The 20,841-nt window shown below is 32.7% G+C and overlaps 4 protein-coding genes across 4 annotated transcripts in view; 3 read left to right on the forward strand and 1 right to left on the reverse strand.

Annotated features, from left to right (window-relative positions):
- Positions 1 to 4,249: 4,249 nt before the first annotated feature.
- On the forward strand, positions 4,250 to 7,034 carry HELRODRAFT_182996 (hypothetical protein; the record flags this gene model as incomplete). Its single annotated transcript, XM_009033713.1, has 3 exons — positions 4,250 to 5,165; positions 5,269 to 5,488; positions 5,864 to 7,034. The coding sequence occupies 3 exons, from the start codon at positions 4,250 to 4,252 to the stop codon at positions 7,032 to 7,034; spliced, it is 2,307 nt and encodes a 768-aa protein (XP_009031961.1).
- Positions 7,035 to 9,347: 2,313 nt separating this feature from the next.
- On the reverse strand, positions 9,348 to 11,289 carry HELRODRAFT_182997 (hypothetical protein; the record flags this gene model as incomplete). The annotated part of the gene is made up of 3 exons (XM_009033714.1): positions 9,348 to 9,440; positions 9,748 to 9,977; positions 11,214 to 11,289. 3 exons carry the CDS (start codon positions 11,287 to 11,289, stop codon positions 9,348 to 9,350), a joined length of 399 nt encoding a protein of 132 aa, XP_009031962.1.
- A 4,690-nt stretch (positions 11,290 to 15,979) lies between these two features.
- HELRODRAFT_91159 (hypothetical protein) lies at positions 15,980 to 16,636 on the forward strand (the record flags this gene model as incomplete). The annotated part of the gene is made up of 1 exon (XM_009033715.1): positions 15,980 to 16,636. A coding segment is annotated over one exon (657 nt), but the record flags the coding sequence as incomplete, so codon positions are not given.
- A 2,742-nt stretch (positions 16,637 to 19,378) lies between these two features.
- Positions 19,379 to 20,841, forward strand: part of HELRODRAFT_182999 (hypothetical protein) — a gene marked incomplete at both ends in the record, with an annotated part of 4,385 nt that continues 2,922 nt past the window's right edge. The window contains one exon of the mRNA XM_009033716.1: positions 19,379 to 20,737. Within this exon, the coding sequence (XP_009031964.1) occupies positions 19,379 to 20,737 (1,359 nt within the window). The remainder of the gene's footprint in view (positions 20,738 to 20,841) is intronic.

Raw genomic sequence — 20,841 nt, forward strand, 5'->3', positions numbered from 1 at the left:
TACTTTTATCCTCAATACGGAAGGAAATCGACTTTAATAAAAGTTTAAAAAAAAAAGTCCAAATCCAACCGACCCAGAGTTCCAATTTGCCTCTTAGTGCCAGTATCATTATCAACATCACCGCCATCAGATGATGATGATGAAGATGGTGGTAGGGATGGTACTGATGATGATGGGGATGGTATTGATGATGATAGGGATGGTACTGATGATGACGGGGATGGTATAGATGATGATTGGATAGTCTTCGCGTAGTAAACTACTTCCACCTTTCCTTCGATTTCTGAAGATGACAACAAGTTATGGGTAAAAGAATAGCGGTGAGTAAGATGTTAACATTGAGTTAAGATGATAACAAAGATGATTCTCTTCATCATCCTCATCTTCATCATCATCGTCGTCATCACCCTCATGGTTTCCATCATCATCCTCATCTTCTTCACCATCTTCTTTATCACCATCATCATCTTCTTTATCATCATCATCATCATCAACAACAATAGACCACCCCATTACCAAAATTCACCCACCAACCTCCTCTCCATCCAATGTTAGTAACATAAGTCGGCTTGAGAAAGTTAACCACGATTATATGCCTTGCTACATCACCTGCAAATCTATGGCAAGTCGAATCATCCCCATCGAGAATGACGCTAGAAATACTTGCATTATCTACTTTGTCTATGGTTAGGTAGATTGATTTCTTGGGGAAAATGATCTTGCCAGAACCTGATTAGATGGGAAACAGTAATATATGGTGTTATATGTTAGGTGAAACTTTAGTTTAGTGTGTTTAGTTTAATTTTATTTTTCACAATAATGTATGATGTTACATAATGTTATATATTAGGTGAAACTTTAGTTTAGTGTGTTTAATTTAGTTTCATTTTATTTAAGCCCTACAAGTGTGCCTTGTTTATAAGGTAGATTTTTTCTGGTCATTATTCATTTTTACTGTATACGTTCTTAACTTTTTTAAACTAAAATTTAATTAACATTCTTGCAGAATGTTATCAACATTTTTTATTAACAGTTTGCTTGATTTGGATAAGGAAATTATTTGACATGACATGATTGAAATGACATAGAAATGCCATTTAAATTTTATATATAAATTTTTTAAATTTATTTAAAATTATTATTCATGGTCTAAGCAGATAGGTCTGTAATTCATATTATAATTTTTATCAGATAATTTAATTTACACTAAAATCATTTGATATGCGTCCGTCTGTCTAACTGATTTGTTTTATAATTTCATCATCTTTGGTGACTTGACTGATTTTCAATTATTTTTAAATTAAATTCACATCATAATTTTGACATTTATTAACTTAAAAAGTCTTAAAGGTTGAAGATTACGAAAAAAACGACTACAGATTACGATTTCGCAACTACAAATGATAATTTAAATCGAAACAATAAACTATAAATGATTTTTTATAGCAGAAAACAGCCATTTAAATTTAAAACCTTCTGTTGTTCCGGCTATTAAAATAATAAAGGCAAAGGGGAAATAAATACAAAGCAACGAAATCGCCTTCATAACAATCATTTCAAACTTTTAATAGAATTCATAATATAAAATAAAAACTAAATTTTTGATAAAAATTTTTATAAAACGATTTAAAATCGTAAAATTCGTGAAAAATTATGTCCGAAACATTATTATTTTAATATTTGGAGAAATTTTTCATTAGCACTCGAAGACACTGCATCGTTTTAAGACTACGGAACAATTTTTTAATTTCTTTTCCAGTGTATTACAACAGCAATAGTTAACTAAATGTTATTAATTATCTACAATTTAATTGATTTTTTATTAAAAATGTGAAACAATTTTAAATACTTTTAAAACATTTTGATATAATTAACTTGAATTAAGATCAACATTATAACAAAAAACATTAGAAATTTAATTTATTAAAACCTCTTATTTATATAGTATTAAATATACTCTGCTTCAAATTATAAAAAAACAAAATATTAATCAACTGATTGATTATTTCATCCATTAACTGATCAACCAGTTGACTGACAGAACTTTTGTCCAACTGATTGAAAAGTTGGTTGGTGAGTTGAATGATCAACTGATTGATAGCCTGTTTGAATATTCGGTTTAAAAATCGATTCTTCGGTACATTTATTAACTCGTTAATCGGTCGATTAATGAGAAGATTAACTAGTTGAATGATGACCTGATCAATTAATTGCTTTTTTAATTCTCCAATTAATTTGTTTATTAGCTGATTGATTAAATGTTGTCCTAACAGATGCCAAATTATCTGATTGATTAAACCGATGAACAGCTGGTTAAACGGTTGATTTGCGAATTGAATCATTAACCGGTTAATTACTCGGTTAAATAACTGATTCAAAAATCGAGTGAATATCTGATAGATGATTTGAAAGATCAGATAAACTTTCATTCGCTCTATCAGCCGATTAATTATTAACCGTTTTAAAATTCGCTGGACTATTCGGTCAAATATTTGATTGAAGATTTGAGTCAGTAGCAGATTGTTGATTAGTAAAACCATTTGATTAGTTAACTGGTCCGACAGGTAGCCAATATACGGATCATCTAGCCAGAAACTTGCCTGAAGGAACAAAAAATTATTCAATTTCATCAGTAATACATAGATTAATTTGTGAATTAGCTGGTTAACTGGTTGATTGAAAAATTGTACGATTGACATCACTGATTGATTTGTTTTTAAATTCTCTTTCTCCTTTTCTTTCTCTCTCTCTTTTTTCTTCTTCTATCAAAACCCAATCGTATCATTAATGAGAATTATTGAAAGATTGAATTAGGAGCTATAATACTTTGTAATAAACATAACAAGTGTTAATAATTACAATAATTTGAAAAACAACACCCCTTCCAAATCAAGACTGGCTTTAACCATGCTAAATAATACTTATATTTATGCTATCTAAATGGATCGTAACATCATTAACGAATAAAGAGTGTTAATTAAAAAAATTAATTTTCTAATGGTTTCTAATATCTTGGTTACATAATGGATCGTAACATCATTAACAATATCGTAAAATTTACGGAAATGAATATCCTAACAAAAAGCCATGAAATAATTTAAATTAATTAAATAATTTATTTCAATATTTAAATTAATTAAATAATTTATTTCAATAGTAGGTGAAAAAAGTTATTATGCTACAGTCACGACAAATTTCTGGCCAAACGACTAAATAACATGAATAATAAATAAATGTTGTGAATAATGCTACCAATGCTATAATAAACTCATCAAAACACTCGCAAATTATTTCGTTGTCAGCACTCCTAGCATTGAAACAGTACAAAACTCGACAACACTTAATTGTTCAGACGCAGCGCAAAATTCACGGTACCTTATACTAAGTAACAAAAATAATCTAACCTTAATCTTGGTCCCTAGTCACATTGCAATTGAAGGTAACAAAAGAGGAGATCTATTAGCCATATTACGACTTAAGAGTGAAGATAAACGACTTCATATATGGAAAATAGCAACAAGGATTTTCTACCTACTTCTCTGACTACTTCTCCATCACTTGCGAAGTTCAGAGCGGATCTCAAGACCCATCTGTTTTCAAAATTCATTGAGGAGCGCTGATTGATTGAAGGATGGTACAAGATAACTTACTTTCTCAACGTAGTCATGCCCGTATTAAGTAAATCAAAAAATGGCAAATTCAATGAGCTAAGTCGAAAAATGTTAAACAAACAGGACCTGCGCTTTGTGAGAAATGCAATGCAAAACTAGCAATCCAACACATATTAATAGATTGGCAAACATATAACGGGAAAATACCAAATTCCAGAATATATAAACTCAATTTTAAAATAAAAACCTAGTAAGCCTAGAATCATTCACAACAATGACTAAAAGCGTAAAGATAGCATTATCACTGCTTAAACGCCGAAAACTGCAGAAGGAAAAAATTCCACAAAGTCTTTTACTTTACAACCAGTAAGTAATTTTACTTAACTGGAGGTATATAATTATGGTAATTTATTATTATTATAACTTTTTAATGCAGTTTATAACGAGATCATTATTTTATTATAATTATACAATCATGGTTTTACGATTGTTATGGGATCATAAAGTTAGAGTAACTTATATAAAAAGGGTTGACAATCAAATTGTTTCGACTAGTCCTGTTATTATCACTGCATTTTGAAACTGTTTCTCACATATTGTATTAGAAATAACTGTATAGTATCTGTTGAGCTATAATTATGGCTAAAAGATACCCAGACGATTACAATGACGAGTTTACCGATGATTATGTGACATCCTATTATCATGATCTCGAGAATGATGACGATGGTTTTTCTAGATCATTCAATTGCTACTTTAGAGATCTCAGAGAAAAAATTGATGATGGAGATGAAGACAGCAGTCTTTATGAATCCATTCATGTGGAAAGTCAGACGAGAAGAAAGTCTGAAATGTTACATCGATCGAGAGGTAAGGAAATCAGGCGATCAAGTTCCCAAATCTTCCAGCCGCATCAACAACAGCAGCATCAATATGTATGGCCGCAACAACTGTTTGTTTCCCCAAAAAATAAATTGTCTAAACCAGTCAGAAGGAGGAAAAGTGAGAAAATAAAAGAATTTTTCACCAGGAATGTCTTTAAAAGATTTTCTAGTGCGGTCGAAAACAACATCTCAGATGAGCCCGCTAATAAGAAGAAAAGGCAGCTCTATACAGTATCAACTCCACCTCCACTTCGTCACCATCCTCTCAATCAACTGAAATTGCAACAACAGTCGCAAGAGCAACGACAACATCCTCTGAGACATCCTCGAAACTTTATGGGCCGCCAGCAGAGGCAGCTTCGTCAACGACAGCAGCAAATGTCGTTGCAACACGAACAACAACAAAGGCGACGACAAAGTAATTTAATTACTCGCTACAAGTTGCAACAACAAAGGATGGAGGAGAAAATGCGGCGGTACAAAAAGGTAGAGGACTGGATTAGGAGTTCCCAATCATTCCAACTAACGCAAAGGGAATGGTTTTGCAAGCATCTCATGGAAAGGAACTTAAGTAATACCAGCGGACGCCTGGTTGACAAACAAGAGCAGACTGAACATGGCTGGATAGATTTGGTGTACTTCAAAGAAAATGAAAACTTGAATATATTAGGTAATCTAAATGTTAATCACAACCTCTTTATCGTCAATCGTGCTTTACTCATTCTCATCTGGTTATCATTTCTATTTAATCACAAATGTTTTAACCAAAACAGTCCGCAGAGGGGCCAACTTGAATCCAAAGCTGACGGAATTCTGCAACAGCTTTTTGGAAGTTTTCTACCTAGACAATTCTACAACGGCCATTATGACGCACAGAAGCGCAACTGCAAAACACACATTCCATCCACGATATGATTTCCCTGTCGTCATTGAGAATATCAACCACGAAGGAAGAATTATCATTAGAGTCTGGAACGTTGTACTGTATGAAAGGTTAGGATTTCCATTCATTTATTTATACTCCACTAGGGAGTATAATTTAGGTTATACAGTTTTTCTACATATTTCGGCTTGACGTTGTTGTGTAAATACATACATACATACATACATACATACATACATACATACATACATACATACATACATACATACATACATACATACATACATACATACATACATACATACATACATACATACATACATACATACATACATACATACATACATACATACATACATACATACATACATACATACATACATACATACATACATACATACATACACACACATTCCAACCAAGCACATAATGTGTCGCAAACATACAAAATAAAAAACAATTTTACTTTGCAATTCCTTCTTCAGAATTCACGAACTTCTCGGGGTAGCTTCTTTGAACGTTCCGAAGGATAATGAACTGAGAAGCATACAATGCCACCTCCAACGACCTTCCATAAATTTAAACTACCATAGAAACAACAATAATGGCGTCCAAGATGGCGCCCAAGATGGCGTCGTCCACAACAACAATTCGGAAAATGATTATGATGGGTACGACGATTACATCAACGAAAGTGGCCATTCATCATTAGAAGATGACGATGATGACGATGTTGATTATGATGAGTTCAACGATTTTTGTAACGATAGCGATTGTGACGTAAGTGACGGTGAAGGTGACGTCACCAACGGATTGGATATTTCTGTTTTGAATGACGAGTACGAGGATTTCTGCAGGTTTCGCTTACAGGGTCATGTGAACACCACCACCACCAACAACAACAGCAGCAACAACATCATCAACAACAACATTAACAACAACATCAACAACAACATCAGCAACAAACAAAGCCTAACGTGGCTAAACAACAACAACAATCATTACGACATACTGAGTGTCATACTCGATGACGAGGACGACGACAATGATGGAAAAGGCGGGAAAATAGTTGATTGTGGGACAACGACTGATGATGGCGGGTATCTTAACCCCATCGACTGTATAATTGTAAAAGCCAGCAACAGTCATTTTGGCGGGAAAGTTACAGACATTTCTGGCGGGAAACCTGACGCCGTAATATATGACGACGATGGATATGCTGTCCCAGCTGACTGTTGTGATGGTGATGATGATGTGAAAGTCAGAGATGGTGATGATGATGAAAACAACAACAACAATAATAATGATAATATTAATTGTGTCTACGATCTAATCCATGATTATGTAGATGTAAACGATTGCATTAATGCTAATGAGGAAGGTGCTGATAATGATGTCCAGCGTGATGGTGATGATAATGATGTCCGACATGGCGATGATGATGATGGTAATAATGATGTAGTTGCTAATGATGTGGATAATGGTGGTGCTGATGACGATATCGTTGCTAGCGGCGGTGCTGATAACGATGTAAGAAATAGCGGTGATGATAGTGGTACGGCAAATGGCGGAAGTGGTAAAAAGGAGAATGACCGGAAATCCGGAAAGTTGAAAAAATACTGGACGTCACTTGGGAGGAGATTTTTTAAGAATTAACATCCTTGAATGAATGGTCAAATGAATGAATGAATGAGTGAGTGAATGAACGAATGAATGATTGAAAATACACATGAATGCTAACGAACAATAAAATGAACGATAAGTTGAAATGTAGTTCTTGTTGATATTGTTGTTACAGTTTTCACTTTTGTAAATATCAGTTTTGGCACCCTTGTTATTATTTAAACTTATATTGTTGTGTTTCTTGCTCGGTTTAATTAAAATAAAATTAAAAATAAAATGTGTTTTTGTGTGTTTTAATAAGATATCTCAAATTCGTTAACAAACAAACAGACAATTGAGAAATTAAATAACCAAACAATTAAAATATTCAGTCAATCAAGTGAAAAATAAATTAAGTTAAATTGAATAGGTAACAAATTGGATTGTCTTCGTTCGTCATTAGGTATAAGGCTATTACCAATACTAACAAAATATACCTGTTAATAATTTAATTATATATATTATATTTTTTTTGGGTTTAGACTGTCATAAATACAATTGGGTTTAGACAATAATAAATATAATTATTCATAAAGATCACTGAGTTTTCGGCATTATTCAACTTGTAGTTAGTTAAGTTTCTCAACTTTTCTAACGATACTTTTCTAACGAAAAAATTGAGAAACTCAACTACAACTATATAGTTTATATATATATTCTAGAAGTAATATTACAAAATCTTCATAATGAATTTAAAACCTCAGTATATACTAAAGAAACAAACAAAGGTTTATGTCATAATTGAAATAATGAATGTTGTCAAACATGTCTGGCGAGCACTCTTCTGATATAGAAAACAAAAGGACAGGACAATCATAAATCAATTTATTTATAACGCACTCCTTCCAAGATGTTGCTAACTGAACACTCTTCAATGTTTAAATAAATATGTATTTTTTTTTATAACGTTGTATAATAAAATGAATCACAGATTACAAAAACCAATTAATTAATATCAAATATTAATAAATTAATTAAGCAAAATTAATCAGATAATCAAATATAATTTATCATTTACCGTTTTCAATCGTTATGCCTTTTAAAGTTTTTTGTATTCTCGTTAACACTACAGAGCACAACATGCTCTACTCTGTAATGTACAACCCACCCAAGTCAAACACCACCTCTTGTAACGGCTGAATTACTACATTTATTCCCATTCACGGCATTCAAACATGGGTAGGAACTGTGAAAATCATAGTAATAAACATTTTTGCAGAAGGCCAAATCAAACTGCTGATGCTTAAACTGAAAAAAGTTTGATTCATGAAAGCTAAATTAACAGTAAGTAAAATAAATTTGACAGAAGGCATATGTCCCCTATGTTACTTTTAGGATAAAAATTCTTTTTTCTTTCACAAGTAACAAGAAAAAATAATTTTTAAAATGCTGATATAACATTCAGAATGCAACATTCTTCAATGTTTTGTATAATATTAAAGGGCCTATTTGAATTTTCTATATTTTATTTACGTGTTTTTATTTAAAAAAAACACCTCAAACTGGAGTAAGTTATAAAAACAAAGCCTAAAAGCTTATCAGTAGTGTAAGTAGAGCTGAGGCCAGTCCATAATGTAATTAAATAGTCGAGATGTGAACATTCATGGGAACATTTTATATCTGAAAATAATCGAATTAAAAAAGGGGATTCATATTTTAACATAGGATCGAATCATCACTATGTATAATATTATTACCGAGACATCTTAGGTCTTACTATGTTTAACACCAGGAGCCCGCAGCATACAAGCACATTTTGTAAATTTTTTTGAATTTTTTAATTAGTGGGGAGAGAAATAGCTGAAAATTATTTTCAAGTTTTATTCAAATGAATTTCAAACTTTTAAAAATTAAACGCAATTTTTTTTAAGTTTTATAGTTCCAATTGATGTCATTTTAGTGTAAATTTTTTTAAACTAATAACTTATTAAAATTTTAAATTAAAATTTGTTCTTCAATGAATCAACCAAATCATCAGTTGGAAAATCTTTTCGTGAAAATTCATCTTCCGATTCGACCATCCAACTTTATTTCATCCACTTTTCATTCCCCTTCAGCTTTTTGGCCAGAAATCTCGTCTTCACTGTCTTTTTGCTTAAAATTCTGCCAAACGCTCTATTTGAAATCTCGTCTTCACTGTCTTTTTGCTTAAAATTCTGCCAAACGCTCTATTTGAAATCTCGTCTTCACTGTCTTTTTGCTTAAAATTCTGCCAAACGCTCTCTTTGAAATCTCGTCTTCACTGTCTTTTTGCTTAAAATTCTGCCAAACGCTCTCTTTGAAATCTCGTCTTCACTGTCTTTTTGCTTAAAATTCTGCCAAACGCTCTCTTTGAAATCTCGTCTTCACTGTCTTTTTGCTTAAAATTCTTGCAAAAGCTCTCTTCAAACGCCCGTCGCCCTGGTCATATTAAAAAATTATGATAAAAATTAACGGTAATGCTAAAAATTGATAAACAAAAGCAGCAAATATATAATTTTGATAATTAATAGATAAATAACAAAATGGATGGATAAATATTTTAATACCTGTGTGTATTTATAGAATTTGTTTAAAATATTGTGAAATCTATCTAGTTACTTATACCAATAAACACACCAAATCTTTGCTATGGGTAAACTTAAAAGCTGTATAAAAAAGAATTAGAATTCATTTTGATTGTGAGACGATGATACGGCTCTGAGATTATTTTCAACTGCAAACTAACAGTACAAGTGCAGACTCTTGCTCTATGGAAATTGTTTAAAATGAAACATGGAATGTGAGCCTGAAATTCATCGTGGAAACAGAGTCCCAAAGTTTTCCCGCTGAGTTGTAGAAACGTGTGAGTATATTCAAATAAGTAAGCCCTATCAACGTGCCTCCAATCAATATCAACATTATTGAAAATAAAAAATATCGTTCTTACATCGTCAGAATCATCGGAATCTTGTTCACCTGTAAAAATACAACAACATTATAAGTAATAATTGAGTTTTAAAATTTAACCTTTAAAAATTCAGCTAAATTTCAAATAAAAATATAAAGTTAAATAGGTGGCCACCCTGGGCGAAGACGTAAAGACGTTCACGACAATCACCAACACCAGGAAGACGTACAACTTCATCATTTTGACAGATTCGCTACTTTCAAAGTTTCTCGGAATCTTCTGAAGTAGTTGAACTGTTCACAATCAGACGCAGTTTGCTTCAATAGCTCGATACTAGCCTTGTGTGGTATTTATTTGCATGGATATTTTGAAAATCGCATCGTTTGTCACGATGTTGCTAGTTAATTTCTAACTTCACGCCACCTATCAAATTGCATTTTAAAAAATAAAAAAATAACAATTTTCGCGTACAATTTCAAATGAAGCTTCAATTTTTGTACATAGCAGAAAGTCGTGAAATTGCGTAGGCTGTGTAATTGAATGTGAATCGTAGTACGAAACGTAATCATAAGCGTACACTTGCAATCTCAGGCTGCTTGTGGTCGAGATTTAGGAGCAACAAGATGTGCGAGAAACAGAATTATTCGTTAACATACTTTCGTTTCAATTTTGAATATTTTTTTAATTACATTTAATTAGCTGAAAATTCAACACATCTGGCGCAGAAAGAAATATTATTTTTAACTTATTAGCAATTGAACACAGAAACGTAGGAAGACTGTTTGATTGGCACATTTGAATGCTGACATGTTCAACACTAAAGTATTAATTTGCTGTTTGTGGTCGTGGCCATTGGCGGATCTGGGAAACTGGGGTCGTTGTAAGCAATGTTGTTAATGCTGTTATCAAAATTCAGTAAATCTCAGTTTCTAGACTGAAAAACACCGTTTTTCAGTACAAAATACTCCAAAAAAGGTCGCTAGCCTAATTTTGGTCAGACCAGCAAACATTTACTGAATTTCTTGGTCCCCTGGAGAAAACTTTTTAAAAATGTAGACTTTTTCGACAATTTGGCACTGTTCCCCCGTTGTCTTAAGATAATAAGATACACGAAGGAAGAGAACGATTTCATTGTCAAAAAGGTTTGATCAAGGAAACAATAATGCATCCAGCAGACAGGAGGAATGCAAACATTTATTTCAGTTTCGTTTATTTTTCACCAATTCAAAGCTACAAATTTTCGCTCAGAATATGGATACAATTTTCAGCCGATCAGCAATTTCACACGCCAACAGGATTCGAACATTCAAATGCCGACACCTCTTTGATACTAAGGTGTTTAGGTTCACTTAATGATTCTAAATTTGTAACATCAGTCATACCTCAATCCACAATTGCTCTTAGAGGAGTATCTAGAAACTTGTTGTGTGGTGCTCAAACTTTCATTCATTCGTTCGTTCATTCATTCATTCGTTTGTTCGTTCATTTCAATCGTTTATTCGTTCCTTCATTTATTCATCCATTTATTCATTTATGTGTAAATTATGATGCTTTTATTAAACAGACATGGAAATTTGAGACTCCTTCCAATAAAATTTCGAAACAAAGCAAATGGCTCTTCCTTTCATGTCAGGCTCCTTGTGCATCGTTCCTTTATAGCGTTCTTCAATACTACACCCTTCAAAAGAATTTATTTACGATCTACTTTTTGTAGCAACAAAATTACAATGACGTCGCTAGTTTTCGTGAGGGCTCCAAATTAACTTGGAGGTTGCAAATTTATAACAATCAAACAGAGGACCTTAGCTGACAAAGTTTTGGGAGCATTATATAAGTCAGATTGTTTTAAAACAATTCCAAAGCATCACATGTTTCATCGGTTTAATGTCTTGATTACTTCGATATAAATTTTAGAATCACCTAATTTAAAAAAAAATAGCAATGGATTCAGCAGCTGATAAATATGAAGAAAAAATAACGAAAAGCATCATAAAATGCAAGAGAAGCATAAAGCGAGCAAAGGCAGCCATTGAACGAGGAAATTTCGTGGAGAAAAAATCGACCTCAGAAAGTCCTTGGTGGAGCTGAGTTGCAGCACAGGCATGTTTGAAAAAGTTTCGAGGGGAAAGACGGCAGAGGAACGTGTGCCGAAGATCCTCACCCTCAAATCCAAAAAGAAGAGGAGGATAAATCGTTATAGTCCTTTCTGAAGCGCACAAATTATGAATTTTTTTATTAGTATTATTATCTAGTTATATCATTATTTTTACAGATGTTGTAAATAAAGTCATCTAAATCAAGATTAATTTTGTTTCTTAAAATTGTTTTCAAGCCTCATTTAACTAAATCCTAACCCTAACCAAATGAAGCATAGCTTGATATATTCTAATGACAACAACGCATCAACGATGGCTTACGTACTCAGTGGCAAATGGTTTGAATAGTTTATTACCTATAGCCAACTGATTTCTAAAACTTTTCATTCTCTAAGCATGATATTTAAATGTTAACGTTGAAACAATTAAAAATAATTCAATTAAATAAAAAATTCTATTTTGAATCAGGTCTCATAAATAATTTTTATAAACTGTTCAATATCGGGTTTTTATTTGATTTCAACAAAACTATAAATCTTTGCTAATAGAATGAATACTTCTGAATTAAAAATTTTAAAGGTCAAATTGTTTTTATTTAACTTTTTATTAAACTCAATTTAATTTTTTAAAATTCAATTTAAAATGAAAATAACGACGGGTGTGAAATCTTACGGCTCTCTGCTTCAGACATGACCGAATAAAGGTTGAAACGAGAGGTTGTATCTATACAGGAAGTTTGTTGAGATAGAAAATAAACTTAATCAACAAACCAAAACCTCAAAAAATAAAAGAGGAATACAGTCGGCATAAAACGCGTTGAATGAAGTATCAGTCAGACACCTAGCGCACCAAGTTATGATTTTTTCACTGCATTTGTTATATCAAACTCAAGGTTTGAATATTTTTATTTATTGACAATTGTTTTAACGACAAATTAGATCATTAATGAACGTACAACAAAATTAAACTGTGTTGTTCTATCAAAAAAGGAGCGTTTGGTCTACTCCAAATGCTTGGAGATGATCCAAATTACTGGTGATAATTTTTATCAATTTACATGGAGATTTATTTGCAGTCATTCAGAATTTACAAACATGGCTAATTTTTACGTTACATACTTTTAAAAATCTTAATATTTTTAAGCAATCCAATAGTCTTAAACATTTTTAAAACCTTTGAAAAACATTACTGGCTTTGGCCACACCACTTAATGTCTAAATAGAAAAAAAACAAAAAGTATCATCTTTAAAAATCTTATTAGGTAGAGTTTGCACAAGAATCAGCAAGTATCATGCGATTGGCGAAAAATTTTTAAATTATCACCTTCAAATAAATCACACAAATGATCGTGTAGATTCGGTTCCCTCTCGAATCATTGTGACACTATTCCATTCAGATGCTATTCTGCAATCTAAACCTCCATATGTGCATCAATATTATAAAACTGATAGAGGGCCGCCGTCCATACTCTTCAAGGGGGGATGGGATCCAAATATTTGCGACACTTTGTGACGTGGGGAGGGGGGGGAGGTAAACGCAAGGGTGACGTCATTTTTTTAAATAAACAAAACAATAAATACATTTTCTTTCATGTATGTGCGCAATGTGAATATTAAAGTTTTCAGGCGAGCAAGTAGCTCATGAATACACGAATACTCCATGAATATTAATTAAAGGATGAGTCAAATTTAAACTCTACTGTTGAAGTTTACCGCCGTGTAGATGTAGAAATTAATATAAATTCGTTATATTTTAACTGCGGTAAAGCATTTAGATATCAAACCATCGTCAAATTCGTCATTTTGATGTCAATAAAAAATATAATGCATTACATTGTTTAATGACTCTTCACAAAGGAAGGAGGTAAAGTTTTGTGACATGCTTATTTTTGGGGGTTGGTAGATTTGTGACAGTTTTTGACACGGGGTAGGGGGGTCAAATGACGTTAACAAAGCGTGACATCCTTTATGGACAGCCCATAGTGATAATAGCGGATTTTTGTAATGATAATGTGATGACGTAGAAGATGATGATGGCGATAGAAAATATTATTCCTTTAATGACAAGAATGAAATAATTAATGAATATTTTTATTTTTGTTGTGTCATATAGATAGCGTCGAATGTATATTAATTAATTAACAATATTTCATAGGTAGGTAACAACACACACCACACACAAACAAACATATAGATATGCGACCATCACTTAATCACGTCATACCATTGTAATTGAAGATCCAATGTTAATATTCAAACCATTATAATAAGAAATTTTCTTTGGTATTAAAAATTAGCACAGTGAACTCAAATACGAAGATTTTTTAGAACATGTAAAGTAAATTGTAAATAAAACTAACTTTGTTCTTTTACAATGCTTACAAGATTTTCATTGTAAACTATTTAAAATTGATAGAAAAGCCGGAAGTTAGAATGCTAAATATTTTATAAAAAATTTACTACTTATATACACTAATAATAAGTTTAATTTTAGGCAAAGTCAGTTTTCTCATTTTTTCTTGTAACATCGCCCACAAAGTATAAAAATAATATCCATAAAACTGAAACTTTTTTAACCTTTTGCAAAGCCAGTTATCATTTTCCTACAACATCTCTCACGAAGCTGTTAAATCACTACAGCAGAGAAAGTTAAATTTCAAATAACATAAAATAAAATTTCAGAAAATTTAAAAAAAATTTTGTTTCAGAAAAATTTTAAAGAAATTTTATTCTAGAGAAATTTTAAAGAAATTTTATTTTAGAAAAATTTTAAAGAAATTTTATTTCATTTACATATTTATCACTTTGTGTGATTTGATGGTTAGCTGTCAATTTTCTTCTAACAATCGTAAATTATAACTTTGCTTTCTTTGTACTTTGCATATTTCAAGCTCGTATATATATATATATATATATATATATATATATACATGTGTAGTTAACAAATAAATCTGAAAACAGACCGGGTACTGAAATTTAATTAATTTTATAATATAAATTTGGTTTGATAAGCTGTAGATTATGGGAAAAGTTTGCATCAAGACACTCCACCCTCCCAAAAAGTACCTTGGGCCAAGGACGAAACTTAATCCGAAAGAAGGAAAATTGGTGAGGGTTGACGAGCAAGGATTCGATGAATTCTGCGATTATTTCACGAGTAAAAGTTTCATGAACCAGACGGGTGCGGTTGCACGCAGGTCCACATATAGCGGGGCTGTTAGACCATCCATTCCATCGTTTGCCATGAACAATGCGGTTCCTACTGCTAACGTGTCAATAGCGAGCGGGCCATCCATGGACCGCGATGTGGTAGCCGACTCTCTTGACCACTTATCGCCGATTCTACCCGCTTCACAATTCAGCTGTCAAACCACTTCGACGCCCTTCGTTAGGCGAAAAAGTTTGATGGGTAGAAGACTTACTGTGACATTTAAGGATGTTGATGGAGCTGCTGAAGTTTCTCAGAGTGGTAGCGGCGGCGATGATGGTAACTACACTTTTCAGCAAGCACAACTACATTTGCAAAATCTGACATCAAACAGAAGACTTGCAACAGAAGCAGAAAATGATGAAAAAGAGGATGTTGTAAATCACGATGATGGCGAAAATGGTGATGACGTTGATGATTATGTTGATAACTCACCTGCTGACTTTTTTCGAGAAGATCAAACTTTTCAGCAACGATCTTCATCAGAGCAACGGACACATCTTCAAGATTGTCATTTCAGTGGCCAAAGTTTCAGCAATAGACAACGTGCAACAATCTCACAGCAACCACAAAGCCATCATCACACTCCAGGTGATACACAACAATCAGTTCCTTCAAACAAATCAAATCAGTTTGTGAGAACATTACAAAGTTCGAATGAACCGAATGTCGTTTGTTTCAACGATGTTGCCCAGCCTGAATCACGCCCTGCTGTTCCCCACAAAAAAAGACAAATTTATCAATCGGAAAAGGAAGTGGATGAGGGTCTGAGAAGATCAAAAAGAAGAAAAGTCGCTGTCCTGGATGGATGGAGAGGAGAAAGAATCAAGTACAGATGGACCCCGGAAGGTTTTGAGAACGATGGCATCATATCCCCGAAAGGTCAGCAGAATGCAAAAATTGAAAGAACGACTAAAAAACGTCGAAGGATCAAAACCAGACAAATTGTCGCAGAGGAAGAGGAGGAGGAAAGAAAACATTTTGAAACGGAATCAGATTGCGCTGTTGATGATGAAGGAAACTCGCCCATTGTTGAAGTCTTTGATTTGCAGTTGGAGAATCACATCCCACTGGAATGCATCCTAAAGTATTACAAATCCGCGCTATTAAACATCCAAACGAAGGAACCTGCCAAAGAAAGCGACCCAATTGTGATGACGAAGGGCCTGACAACGAACCTTTTCTTTGCCGGTATAATGGAAATTAAAGGTTTAGAAGAGAAAATGCCACAAAAGATTTCAGCAAGTTTGTTGCTGTTCAATGTGTCGAGAGGAAAGTTGGAGGTCATTCTCAGTGGCCAGACTAGGTTCATAAAAACAGGCGACTCCTTCTACGTACCACCCGGTAATACTTATGGGTTGAGGAATCTTCGAAATTATACTGCCAAGCTTTTTTACGTGAACATCAAGAAATTTTCGTTTTGAATTATTCTGTCTTTTCACGTAATTTTTTCAAAATTATTCACCTACTGAATGTTTCCATATGTACCGCAAAAGAAAAAACATTGAATTGTTTCAGAAATTGTACTTTATTTTGTAGAATGTGAGAATGTTGCAAAAATTATATAGAAATTACGAACAAATGATTTATTGACAGTAAAACTGATTAACAATTATTCAAAAGTTAGATAATGAATAATTTTGATTGAATTGCAATAAAATGAAACATTCAATAACAGAGTATATGGTTGAAATGAGTTAAATTGATGAAATGAATGAATGAGTGAATGAATAAATTCATAAATTAAAAAACTATTATTAACATTATTATGATAATCAAAGCCGAATTGAAAGTCTTAGGTAACAACAAAAGGGCTGAGACCCATAATTATTTTCCATTTTCCGTCATGTCTGCCAAAAATTTGACGGCCACAAAATAAGAATGTTGTAATCAATAAAACTTTTTAAAATCGACCGACAGAGTCAACGAATGAATCAACGTTGTTTGGGTTTGTCCGTATAGAATAACAAACAATTAGGAGACACGAAACACTTTCTGAGCCATGTTCATCATTACAGTTTATTTTAAAATACTATTGTGAATGCGTTTTATAGTGCGGAGGTCAGTAACACTCCCTACTTCCAATCCATGAATCCAGTCCGGAGCGGATGCTAAGATGGTTTCGCTTTCGAGTTTCGACAAAGAATTATTTTCATCTAAAATGCAAGTTTGTTAGCAGCGGTAGCACTAACATTTTCAGCACCGGCAGCCAAATCGCCGTCGTCATACTTTTGTTGAGTTGTAGCGACTTTGCAGCGATGCGTCGCTGCACTCGAAGCTAAAATAAAGTTGCCACTTCTACTCGCTACTCCTGAATATTAAGTAATTTTTACTTCGAATCGTGCGAAATAACTTTAAACAAAAAAACTGTTTTGCTTTTATATCCGTTATTTTTGCTATTTCACAACTTTAAATGTTATCTCGTTAAAATTCTGTCGTCATCAAGATGAAAAATTTGTACACCCTTGAGATTAATAAAATTTGAAATAATGTGTTCTTCCAAGTGTTGACTGACTTTTGCGGAATATAAGTTTGTAATGACTTCATGGCACAACATTGTATGTTTTCATTTAACTATTAGCAAAATTAGAATACGGTCAAGAATTTAGTTTCTATTTAGACTGAAACAAACTGAAAGTCCCAGTTTCGATTTCAGTCAACGTAATATCATTTAACTTTAGCACTTTCTTCTTCTTACTCGTGCCTTATCCTTTCAGGACTTTGGCGACCCTCGACCTTCACAAAACCCGATCTTTAGCACTTTGTAGTAGTTAAAATGTGGTGATATTCAACAAGTGACACAAGGACTTCACCAATAGAATTTTTATTTTGATCTTTAGCACTTTGTAGTAGTTTAAAGGTGGTGATATTCAACAAGTGACACAAGGACTTCACGAATGGGATTCTTTTTTGACCGCGATCTTGCAATCTTTCCAGTAGTCGTTAGATCTTCCATTCTTTCCTTTCGCATGATGTGTAAAGCGATTCCATACAAAGTCTCTTCTAGATTACTATTTTTATTCTTATTATTATTCATTGCATTTATACAGCGTTTGCATTTATATTTATACAAAAATCGTCACAGGCGCTTCAATATATTAAATGCTATTAAGAGTTGAACAGATGGGTTCTCAGCTGTCTCTTAAACTGACTTAGAGAAAAATCACCATAGAGCAAAGTGTTTGGAAGACTATTCCACAGCCATGGTGCAACGAGAACAAAGCTTCGAGATCCAATCTTGAGGTTTGTCTTTGGCACGCACAAAAAATTTGATTTAACAGACATCAATTCGTATTTGGACAACGGCAGGATCGACTCACTGTCAAGGAGGGCCAGATGAGATATACTACTCTACTCCATACTCTACTCCATACTCAACTCCATACTCTACTCTAATCTACAGATACATGACCAACTGCAAAAGTACTGTCTCAACTAAATGAAAGATTGATGATGATGATAATAATAACAATAATAACAAAAGAGCCAAATTACTATAATAATTCATTTTACGATCGTTTATAATAATAATTACATAATCGGTAGTGTAAATTATAGTGTAGTGTAATAAATTTTTTTTACTATACTGATTGTAAATTAAATTATAATATTGTTGATGATGTGGTTGTTCACTTTGTTGTTGTTACTGCTGTTGTTGTTGATGATCAGCTTGTTGTTGGGGTTGTTGTTGACCTGATTAGTTGGTTTTGTTGTTGTTGAAGATACCCTTTGTTGACTTCATTTTTATCACTTAGGTTATTATTATTATTATTATTATTATCATCATCATCATCATCTTCATCATTGTTTTTAACCTTATGACGGTAGCAATAAAAAATAAGATCAGATAAATACGAATAAAAAAGAAATAATAATAAATTAATAATAACAATAATAATAATAAATATTATTTTTATTATACTAATAATTGTAAAATCGTAAAATATTATTTTTATTATACCTATTTTAAAATTTATTATCGTTATTATTTTCTCGTTACTGGGTATAAATACATCAAATTATCAAATGCAACTTAGAGTCCTGAAACTTTAAGAAATAATTTTCAATTTGAGTTATAATAATTATTACAATAATAATAATAATAATTATATTATAATAATAATATTAATTATATTATAATAATTATTATATTATTATTATCAAACATGGCGAATAGCACAGCAGAAGAAAAAGATTTTAATGGTACGAGTGATGATAAAACTAATAACAATAATAATAATCTAATTGATAAAAATGAAGTCAATAAAGGGTATGGTCAACAACAACCCCAACAACAAGCTGATCATCATCAACAACAAAAGCAACAGCAACAACAAAGGGAACAACCACAATTTCAAATGGAACGAAAACCACAAGTAGCAAGAAGTCCCAGCTTTCTAAAGATGAGAAGTTTTTTCACTGACAACATGACAAAGATGTGCTCATACGTTGCAAGGAAGACTGATGATGACAACAACAACAATAATAACAGAGATATCAACAACAACAACAACAGTTGCAACAACATTACCAACAATGTTGACAACAGCTACAATAAATACATTAAAAACCTGGTTATAGGCAACAGCAAGAACATCTCAAACAGCTGTAATAACATTAGCAGCAGTGTTGCCAGCAACAAAAACAACAACAAATACATTAACAACGTGGTTCTTAACAACTACAACAACATTTCCAAAAGTTGCAATGACATTAGCAACAATATTTTCAATGGCCTACATACATTGCTCAACAATAACAACAATAATAATAACAACAACAACAACAATAATAACAACAACAATAATAACAACAACAATAGTAACATTATGAACAACAATAAAACGAACAGCCATAGTAACAGTGTTATCAATGTGCTCTATACATGGGTCAACAACAACAACAACCAGAAGGATGATAATGATAATAACAACAATAATAACAACAACAATAATAATAACAATAATAATGATGATGATGATGGTGATGAGCAGCCAAAACAGAGCTGGTTGAATGAGATGGAGGAGGAGTGTACACTCCGACGAAGACAACAACGCATGGAATTCCGAATGCGACTTGTCCAGAAATTTTGCGACAAAAACCTGGAAAAAATTCACCACCAACAACAACTACTACAACAAAAGTTTTACCCCAAAAACCTGGAAAAAATTCACCACCAACAACAACAACTACTACAACAAAAGTTTTACCCCAAAAACCTGGAAAAAATTCACCAACAACAACTACTACAACATCAACTGCAATATCGACTGGAGTTAGAACAACAACAACTACACCATCTGCAAGAACGGATTGCATGTAGGCAAAAAGTTGAAAAATGGCTCAACTCTATTAAGGATTATACCAGCTGTTTGATTCCAAATGGCGAACGAATTCAAGATGGCCAGTATTCAGAATTCGAATATGAGGAAAATAATGATGATAACTTTAAAGATAGCAATGATTCTATTTTTGGTAGGGGTGTTTCTGAATGGGATGGTGGTGATGATGATGGTGGTGATGATGTTTTTAATGTCAAAGGCAAGAATATTGATGTTGTTTTTGGCCTCATAAAAGAGGATGAAATGATGACGACGAGGATGATGACGACGATGATAACTGTGACAAA

This window comes from Helobdella robusta, assembly GCF_000326865.2.
Source record: "Helobdella robusta unplaced genomic scaffold HELROscaffold_96, whole genome shotgun sequence".
Lineage (NCBI taxonomy): Eukaryota > Metazoa > Annelida > Clitellata > Rhynchobdellida > Glossiphoniidae > Helobdella > Helobdella robusta.